This window comes from Ictalurus furcatus, chromosome 1, assembly GCF_023375685.1.
Source record: "Ictalurus furcatus strain D&B chromosome 1, Billie_1.0, whole genome shotgun sequence".
Lineage (NCBI taxonomy): Eukaryota > Metazoa > Chordata > Actinopteri > Siluriformes > Ictaluridae > Ictalurus > Ictalurus furcatus.
Window position 1 is genome coordinate 12,005,190 of NC_071255.1, and position 11,089 is coordinate 12,016,278.

Genomic DNA, 11,089 nt, shown 5'->3' on the forward strand with positions numbered 1-11,089 from the left:
CCATAATCGTGACACTAATATTGTGTAGTTCCCCCTTGTGCCATTGAAACAACTATGACCCGTCGAAGTATGGACCTTCCACTCTGAAGGTATGCTGTGGTATCTGGCACCAAGACATTATCCCACAGAAGCTCGATCAGATTGAGATCTGGGAAATTTGGAGGCCAAGTCAACACCTTGAACTCTTTGTCATGGACTCAAACCATTCCTGACCATTTTTTGCAGTGTGGCAGGACACACACCCCAAAGTTTCCCATAAGAACGGCTTGCCTTCTTCCCACAGTGCATCCTGGTGCCATCTCTTCCACAGATAAGCGGCACACACACACCCTGATATCCACATGATGTGAAAGAAAATGTGATTCATCTGACCAGGCAACCTTCTTCCATTGCTCCATGGTCCAGTTCTGATGCTAACATGACCATTGTTGGTGCTTTCGGAGGTGGACTGGGGTCAGCATGGGCACTCTGACCGGTCTGCAGCTACGCAGCCCCATACTCAGCAATCTAAGATGCAATGTGTGTTCTGACACCTTTCTATTATAGCCAGCAGTAACTTTTTCAGCAATTTATGCTATAGTAGCTCTTCTGTGGGATCAGACCAGATGGGCTAGCCTTCACTCTCCATGCACATCAATGAGCCTTGGGTACCCATGACCCTTTTGCTGGAACACCCCACAAGACCTGCTGTTTTGGAGATGCTCAGACCCTGTCATCTAGCCATCACAATTTGGCCCTTGTCAAAGTCACTCAGATCCTTACGCTTGCCCATTTCTCCTGCTTCCAACACATCAACTTTGAGAACTGACTGTTCACTTGGTGTCTAATATATCCCACCCGTTGACAGGTGCCACTGTACCAAAATAATCAATGTTATTCACTTCACCCGTCAGTGGTTTTAATGTTATGGCTGATTAGTGTATAATCTCCCTCTGTCTCTGCCTCTCTAAAAATATATGTTTAAAATTGATTCACATAAATTACCACGCCTTTTTTTTTTTATTATTGTCTCCAGTAACACTACTGTTGACTTTGCCCATGTCCTGTTTCCTTGGGACATAAGGAGCCTGAGGGTAAATATGAATTATTCAGTAACTACAGTATGAATACAAAAAAATGTACATTTGAAAAACACAAGCACTAGCCTACAGAGACATTGAAAAAAGTGATGTGGTAAGATGAATTGTCCTTCACATACGTGCAAGGGCATTAATAAAACAATACAGGCCTGAATGTTCAATTTCTAAAGTGACAGCATCTTTGTTATGCTGGCACTCTTTGAATCCAATTTCTTTCCACTTGGTAACTGTGTCCTCCACAAACAACCAGGACATAGATCGCCAACAGGGGAGCTGGACATTACTTGTACATACCATGATATCATATCAAGATATACGTTGTAATTATGCAATGTTCCTGACAGTATTAATATCACAATTAGAGCTGAATATTAGGCTTTGGATGAATTACATAGTGATTAAGTAGATCTATACTGCAGGTACGTGCATTGAAATATATTAAATATTGGGGAAAAAAATCTGTGAACCATTGTGACATAGGTAAGATATATAACTTATAACTGCATTATGTGAACAAAAAACAAAACTACAATAAACCACAATTAAACACACGTCACAGAGAAATACACACACATACACACATACATGCATGCACGCACGTACACACATGCATGCACACAGGGCAACTGTGGGGAGATAGTCGACACTGATGTCATCATATAGTATGTATTATACTTCAAACTACTATAAGAAATATAGTAAAAAATATAGAAGAAATAGTAAAAATGTGATGCAACTTACTTTGTTGCCATCTCCCATCTTCTCCATCTTCACACTGGTTACAAAATCCAAACTTATGAAGTTTGTCTGTCAGCTGCACAAACTACTTCTCTGAAAGAGAAATGACAAAAGGCGTTATATATAATGTGGATGTGGTGACAGAAAATTGCGTTAGATAGGTTAGCTCTAGAGGAGAGTCATTTCCTCTAGCGGATGTCTGGTTTGAGTTGCTGTTATTGCATGATTTCATTTCAGAGCTGTAGCCATGAATGCAAAAGAAGGATGCCTGAAAAAAAACAACAACAAATTCTACCTACCAGACATAATAAATAAAGCGTTAAGCCGATACATAAACCACTTCTCGATTTATATGAAAGGTAATTCGTTGACAAAACGTAACTTGAAGTTGGTCAGGTTTCAAAGTGAAATTATATCCTGAGAACAATAATGCTACCAAACTGGACTTTTCCTTGCTGATGAGATGCTACACATGCTTTGCTCCTCTAGTATGTATATTTAACCTGGAGAAGCTGCATGTGATGTGCATTAGTTTTTAATGTTTTAAAAAGGTACCCCAGTGGTTCTTAAGGTCCAATCCTACATTTTAAATCATTTTAAAAGTATACTATATTCACATTTCTAGTTGAAAGGTACATACTAAACACACAAAAGCCATTTCCTTGATAGTAGTGAAGAGTATAATGTTTGGTACCTTTTATTTCTGAGAGTGTATGGATGTAAGGAGAGAAAACAAACATAGAAAGACATACCTGATTTGAAATAACAGCAACGTCCCTTGTTTAACCTGTTGATTGACTTCATGCACTTTTGATTTTATATCAGAGGTTCAACTTTATCAGCTTCCTGTTACATTTCCTATTGTGCAAATGTAGCACGCCTGATGACGTTGAGAGCACTAAATGTTCACAGTGCTCTAAAGGTCCAGGATTGAGCATATGGTCAAGGCTACAAAGTTCAGGAAGACTGGTCATACCAAACACTTTTGAAGTTAGGTTATGTGCAAGCAAGGCATTGACATGCAACTTGTGTAATTGGGCATCCTACACTCCATCCCACCTCAAACTGCTGTATGAAATAAAGCCTTTGACTCTTAGTTCCACAACAATGGGACATGGCGCTCATTTTAGTCATGTGCATGAGTTGGTAGGAGGCGATCAGAGATCTGTAAACAAACAGTCCTCTATTAGAAAGCTGAGTTGCATCAACAATGTGTTTAAGGGAGTAGAGTGAATGACTACTTCCTGGATGTCCTGCAAGTGACGAGATGTTATCGATTTGTGATGTCTAAAAGTTCCCCTCAATTCCATTTTGTTGCACAATGCAAAATATAAATTCCTACCTGCCGTCTCTAATATGTTCCTGTGCATCGTTTTGCAAAGTGACCTGCCCCACCCCCAAACCTCTCTTACACCCTTATAATCGCATGTGCACACTACACATTGTGATTCATGCTACATTAAGACCTTGCTGTCCCCTTATTTATAATGGAAAATATACTGCATATACTGTGCACTATATAGCCAAAAGTATGCGGACAACTGTGTAAGAAATTACAGTTTGGCTCTCAGCAGATTCCACCCCGAAATGTATCAAGATAAGCTTATTCCCCAAAAAGGCAGCATTAACAAAAGGGACAATTCACTTCATCCTCAGTAATATGTGTAAAATACCACCTAAAGTGACTCATACCGTTATAGCATAGGAGCGGCAGTGGGACATCAAGAACCATCCCTGTACAAAGGGTTAGGTTGCCGCAATTATCATTCAGAAAGACATCTGTCTTGATAATCCTATCACCTCACCGTTTGGGGGTCACAGCTGTAACAACAGATGTTCGACATCCACTTCATTGTTTCTTACATCTGATAATCACACCCAAATGTTGACCTTCCCCAAACTGTTGCCGCAAAGTTGGAAGCACAGGATGACTTTGTATGTGGCAACATTACCAGAACTACGAAGCTCAAACATGTTCCACTATGACAATGCACAAAGCGAGGTCGATGAAGACATGGTTTGCAAAGGTTGGAGGTGCTCTTGCCTGTAGATAGTTATTCTTACATTAGTGAGACCTAGAATACTACATCATGGCTGGACCATTGTATCAGTACAGCTGATGCACATTCCTCACTGGAGGGTATGAGTATTTTATATGGGGCAGCAACGGCTAATAATACATCTGTTGCTATGACAATAAATGTTGGACATTTCACTGCCCTATCCAGTAATGATAGCAATGCCAATACAATAAAACTGGACTGGTCAATCCTCACAAAGGAAGACATATTAGCTTAATTATATTGATACAGACAAGCTCTTGAGCAATATTCATTTACCTAGGGATGCAATAATGTGCAATGATGTTAACTGTAAAGATGTGAAACATAGGACAGATTTCTCCACTATGTATAATGATATAATTAGTGATATACAGAATATCAGGCCAGGCTGGAGTAAGTATGTAGCTGAGAACCATGCTGAAGCTCAAGAAGCTATTAAATCATGGGTTATGGCAGGTAGATCCAGACAAGGGCCTGAGCTTGAGTACAAGAAACTTACAAATGCAAGATATAAGTATGCTATTAGTTTCATTTGTAAAAAAATAAATAAATAACTAATACTAAAAAAATGAACAAGCACTGAGGGCTGATTCTATGGCCAAGAGGCTTTTAAATAACAATATTACTGATTTTTGGAAAGCGGTAAGAATTCTGAACAATTGCTGCTTATAATGATGCAATGAGAATTTTATTAAAGAAACCAAGATGGCATGGTGCGAGTGAAATGTTTGTGGCTGCAGGAGTTAAAACTTTTCATGCTGTTTTAAGAAATGTTATGTATAATTCATTTTCTGGCTCAACAAGTCTGAAAATGAAATCATTGTGGGCTTATTGAATATAAGGATCAGTACTATACACTACGAATCCAAGCTGTGGAGACATTGGTACCATTGTATCTTTGTAACATGCTGATTTGTATGAATTATAATTAATTTGTTTTTTTATTATTATTTATTTTATATGCATGTTGCTCATTTTATGTATTCTCTGGTATTGTAATTCGGCCCAGAGTCTGTAATGAAGTTTTTGATTTGATTGATTTTGTGATAATTTGTCTGTAATTGTAGAGTAAGTCGAAATGGAAATTATCGAGGGAAGTGATGGAAAGTCTTCCAGTATCAGTATCATTACTCATAATTATCAAGTGATAGTCACATACCCTTTCACACGATTGTGAAATGTCCCACATGCATATTGTGGGATATTTCTGCATGAGAGAGTGTAATGGGAAAATGTTTCATATTTATTAGAAAGCCAATGTAATTTATAGAAAGTCTTACTTGGGAATGGAGATTGACACCAAGATGCAGCTTAAAGCATGTTCTGAGAGGAACAGAGAACCACATGCTTAAAAACAATACATTAATATGTTTGTATTATTATTATTATTATTATTATTATTATCATCATCATCATTAATTCCCATGAACCTCTTTTTCACCGTTCTAACTAGGTTAAGGATCAAGTAACACATAGGAAAACACATTATGTGAACTGAAGTAACTGAAACTAGCTACATTGCATAGTTACACTGACTTATGAGACACTCAAATTGAACTTGAGTTTATAAAACAGCAAGTTTGATTCTGACTGCTTATTTTACCTAAATTGTCATGCTTAGATATGTAAATGGTCTACATATTGTCCCATCATTTATTCTTGTAATGTCGCACACATTCACTGGAGCAATTTAACGTAATGCATCTACCTACTGGCATGCTTTTCTGGACGTGCACTGGAGAACCTGGAGAAAACCCACACAGACATGCACAGAAACTCCACACAGACTGTAGCCCAAGCTCAGGACTGAACACGACACACTGCACCACCGTGCTGCCAGCATAACTTCATATTACCATAATCACAGCTATTCTACTACAATCTATCGTAATTCATAATTGATGAGTTTACATTATATCGCCAGAGCACTCCCCTCCATCTAAACTCTTCCTCAAGCAGAGGTATAAAATGTGTTTGACCATTTCTATCAAAATGTTTTAGAAGTTTGGCAGTGCTGAGATAAGACTGCCTACGTGGTCAAACTGAAGTCATTAATGGTGGAAAGAAATGTCGCAATCATTGTGGCATCATTACTGCAAAAATATTTAGGTGTTGCAAACAATACCCAGAAGTTTTGAAACATTTTTTCCTCATAACAGTTTAATTTTGCAACAATTCTTTTGAAAAAGCATTTTGGTGACATTTGACTGCTTGTACTAGAACCTACAGTATATTATACTGTATGCTGTTAAGTATGTGGATACCTGCCCATCACACCCATACTGTATGTGGTTTTCCCCAAAACTGCTGCCATAAAGTTAGAAGCACACAATTGTATAGGATATCTTTGTATGCTGTAGCATGACAAATTCTGTTCACTGGAACGTAGGGGCCAAACAAGACTGGAATCTGTTCCAGCAGGACAATGTCCCTGAACACAAAGCGAGCTCCATGAAGACATGGTTTGCCAAGTTTAGAATGGAACAACTCGAGTGTCCTGAACAGAGCCCTGACCTCAACCCCACTGAACACCTTTGGGATAAACTGGAATGACGACTTCTACAATTTAAACAATTACAATTCAATTCATAACTCATTTTTGTTTCATTTATTCAAAAAAAATGAGTTAAGATATTTAGTATTTTGGTGCCAATATTAACCCTGCCTCTCTCATAAAAAAACTAACAAGCTTAATTATTTAATCAGTACATTGGTAGCAAGTCACATGGTGGATGATAAGATGATTGTAGATGCTTTGGATTGATGCTTTTGTAACAATTTTTTTAATAGAGCAAGAGTGTTTGTCCATTTTAACAAAACACATCAAAATTGTAAATAAAAATAAAATAGTCAATTATGATATTGTGATAGAAACTTGTCATTAAACTGTCCTCCTGGCAATGAGATGATGCAACTTGCACTGAAACTGAACTTTGAAATTAGAAAAGCATAGCAAGCACTAAATTTCCCTATTCTTTTCTTTACTTCTATTTTTTATTCTCTAAAGATTACAGTAAAGGTCAAAAGTTTACATACACCAAGGCTTAAGACATTCAAACTCAACATTACATTGACCATGTTAAGCCAGTTAGGGTATCTACTCTTATTTCTAGAAGAGGTCATTTCAAAAATAATAGCTAAAAGACAGATTTAGTTCAGCTTTTATATACTATATCACAGTTGATGTGAGTCAAAAGCTTACGTACACTTAGGGTTAGTATTTGGTGTCACTGCCTTTTAATTGCTTAACTTGGTGTTGCTTCAGTAATTCCAGAGAACCCACCTTACTCATGGTGCCATCTATCTCCACCAGTTCCTCATTTCAGTTCCACACCCCTACCTCCATGATGCTGCCACCACCATGTTTCACAGTTGGATAGTGTTCTTTGGATTAAAAGCCTCACTATTTTTCCTCCATACATAGCACTGACCATTATGTCTAAACAGTTAATTTTCTGTTTAACCCTTAAACGCATATGTGTTTTGCCAATCATTATTACATATTCAGGTTGTTCGTGACCTGGAGTTTATATCTAACGCAGATGGATCTCTAAACTGCCCCAATAGTATAAAACGGTCCTAATACTTTATAAGCAATTACAAAATAATAAAACAGTATATTTAGTAATATTTTGACATTTTATTTGTCAATAAACATTTAAAAATATATACACCATTAAAATTCCACACTTAACTCATGCACTAAAAGAGTGAAAGTAGCCATTGTAGCATTTTCATTCAATCATTTCAGTCGAACAGCAATAAAAATCATTCATAAAGTCAAACACTAACTCTAAAATATGGTTTAAAAATCGAAGACATGTTCATGTTCCACGTTTGTCAATGTCTGTTTTGCTAAACATTTTTCCAGCAAGCCTTACTTACTTTATTTGAAGGATGCACTTTGAGGAATGTCCCTGTAATCGATTCAGAATGTGTGTATATGTCACTTAAAATATTGAAACATTAGCGATACTGACTCAACACACGTTTGTTAAGCAGTAGTGAGCACCAAACCACGGTTACCCTTTTATCGCACATAGGAGATCCATCCATCCATCTTCTATACCGCTTATCCTTTTCAGGGTCACGGGGAACCTGGAGCCTATCCCAGGGAGCATCGGGCACAAGGCGGGGTACACCCTGGACAGAGTGCCAATCCACAGCAGGGCACACTCACACACCCATTCATACACTACGGACAATCTGGACATGCCAATCAGCCTACCATGCATGTCTTTGGACTGGGGGAGGAAACCGAAGTACCTGAACTTGACTTCTGGAGGTCCAAAAAATATTTTTCTGAGGTCTTGGCCGAGTTTGGATTTTACAGCCACAGACTGATGCACTCCCAATTAACTCCTAATTATGACAACTGGCCAATCAGAAGCTTGTAAAGTCATTACATCAATTTCTAAAATCTTCCAGACTGTTTAAAGAGACAGTGAACTGTTGTATGTAAACTTTTGACACTGGAATACCGATATAGTAAATTAGAACTGAAATAACTATCTAATTAATTGTTTTAAAATGATCTCTTAAATGAATAAATTAGATGCCCTGACTGATATGCCAAAGAAATGTATGTATGGTAATATGAAATGTGTGGCGTTGTAAAGAACTGAGATTAAATATCCTTAACCTGAGTGTATGTACATTATTGTTTTAAATTGATATATTGAGGAAGTCAGACACAACATTGCTGCTTTTAATTTTTTCTTTCAATATTTTGTATATTATTGCTCAGCAAAAGCTCCTGTTTAAAAAAAAAAATGACTGGTTTATAAATGAGTTTACACACACAATTACTTGCTACTATCCACAGCACGCATTAACTGCCAGCACACAATGGGCCTCGTTTATCAATCTTTGAGTAAAGCTGTGTCTGTAAAATTTGCTATAAATGTAAATTTTCCACTGGATTTACAAATATTTCGGTAAAGCTGACTCACCGAAACAAGCGAAGCACATTCCCAGAACAGCTCATTCACATTTAGGCGACACCTACAAAACATCAAGTGCACAGAGCTGTGAGAACGAAGTAAACAACCAGGGTGAAGCCAGAAACAGAAGTAGACATTTTATTTATTTATTTTTTTACTCAAAATGAAAGATCGTGGTAAAGCCAGAAAAACAGAAGTGGAAAATATTACTATGCCAAAAAAATATTTCACACCACAGCACTTCTTTTGTTATACAGTCTGTACAGGATTTCGCAGTTTTCTCGTGAATGTTGCGGCCAAAAACGCTCGATTTTGCTGCAGATTTTTTCAACATTTTCGACGCAATTTGCAGAGTATTTTGTGCATTTTTGTGAAAAATAATTGAATTGATGAAATTGCAATTGCTTCTCTGTTTTTAAATGCGACCTTTTGCTGTACTCGTGTTCAACATACGTGAATCGAAGAGGGCTTTGGTTGAATGTGTGTTGTGATGATGTCACACGTGTCTTGGCCCAAATCTTTGAAAAATCTGTGGAAATTTTGAAAAATTGCCAGCGCCTCTGAATATTGCTGCGTTTCCTTGAGTTTGCGTTAATTTCTGTAATCGCAAAAGAATGATTATAAATTAATTATTCGTTTTATTTGGCTTAATAAATGGGTTTGGGTTGTTTCAATTTCTTTAATTTTACATTCCTTAATTAGTGTCAACAATATACAACTCTCTCCAAAATTAAGAGGAATGGCACAGCCAATTTGTTTGTTTGTGTTATAAACCAAAAAGACATTTGAGCTCAAAAGATAGATATGCCTCTTTCAGTTGTTTGTGTTTTGGGGGGTTTCTCCTTTCAGTCTCCCCTTCAAGGGGGTATTCCAGAAAGCAAGTTATGCGACTTAACTGGGTAAGAATTTCGGTTCCAAAAACAGAGGTAACTTTCAGGGTATGTAAACAGCCATAGCAACTTACTCTCTGAACATAATCGACTCTGAAGCAGGTTATGTTCCAGGGTTAGTTTGTTTCAGACAGCTGACGGTGCATTCACATTATTCAGCTCCTTTGCAGGCAGCTAGGAAATTACTGAATGATAATTCAGTATGACTGATAACATAAATGTCTGTAATACATACACAGACCAGATATTGTGAACCAGGACAACTGAAGTAAATTTTTACACTGCCAAGATTTTGTGTGGAGGTAGATGGAGCCTCTTCCGTACAGGAATCTCCAGCCGTAATCTTTAAGGGGACGATGACAAAGTTTTAATAAATCACATCTTTAAATAAAGGGAATGCATTATATGTTATACCTCTGTGGGCCTCCCAGCATCTTCAGTTTGTACCTCTGTCACAGCAGAGGTGGTCTCTTCATCTTCATCCTACAGTACACATTACTAATGGTCTAGCAAACAAACAATACCTGAACACAATAATCACTTACAACTGTGGCAGTATGTGCTGTTGCAGAAGGGTCAATTAATACAATGTGTCCATTAGCAAGTATAAGAAAATGTTTGTTAAAAAAAGATGATTCTTATAATATTTCATGAAGAAATTTATGAAATATCTTTTTGGAGAATGTTTGTGTTTCATTTTGCCTTGGGTCCTGAAGGATTACACCTGATAAAATGTAAAGCCTACTATATTATTAGTACTATGTACAATGTTAATAAATTGATGGAGGGCTAAAAGTAAAGGCATATCTATTAAATGTTACGCATGGGTCTAATAGGATCAGAGTTCGATTTTGCTTCATAATGAAAGGAAAGTTTTCAGATATTTATGAACATATAAACTCTCACATTTACTCAATCTGTTACTTTTTTCCAAACCAGCTGACTGTCTGATACAGCAAATGTTGCATTTTTTTTTTTTTTTGTTATAAGTGGTTTATATTCCTCATAATTCTGCTTTGCTAAAGTATGCAGCTCACTTTCTCACCCTGGGTTTCCATGGTGACTCCTGATCCTGATCCATTGACAAGGTCTTTATATACTCATTGTGCACATGCGTTAACTCTGAGTTACCAGTAGAAGGTTGATTGAACTTACTCCTCACAGGTGTTCTGGAACTGGAAACCCCAGAGTAAGCATTGTTTGGGTTAATCAACCTAGAGTTCAGGGTTTATGTAAAGCTAAGATAACCTTGCTTTCTGGAATACCCTCCTGGAGGTGAAATGCATGCTGGATTTTAAGTTAAGGTCCAGTGATTGACTTGACCAGTCTAAAAGCCTTCACATTTCCCCCCACTGATAAAGTCCTTTGTTGTGTTG

At 37.3% G+C, this 11,089-nt stretch overlaps 1 protein-coding gene across 2 annotated transcripts in view; it reads right to left on the reverse strand.

Annotated features, from left to right (window-relative positions):
* slc2a3b (solute carrier family 2 member 3b) overlaps nucleotides 1-8,850 on the reverse strand; it is a 19,116-nt gene extending 10,266 nt beyond the window's left edge. The window contains exons 1-2 of one of the 2 annotated variants that reach the window (XM_053625852.1): nucleotides 8,833-8,850; nucleotides 1,821-1,910 (exon numbers count right to left, since the gene is read on the reverse strand). In XM_053625852.1, coding sequence (XP_053481827.1) covers nucleotides 1,821-1,847 — 27 coding nt within the window. In that variant the 5' untranslated portion in view covers nucleotides 1,848-1,910; nucleotides 8,833-8,850. Of the gene's footprint in view, nucleotides 1-1,820; nucleotides 1,911-2,569; nucleotides 4,111-8,832 lie in introns of those variants that run through there. The other variant, XM_053625842.1, reaches the window with a different exon arrangement.
* Nucleotides 8,851-11,089: the final 2,239 nt, after the last annotated feature.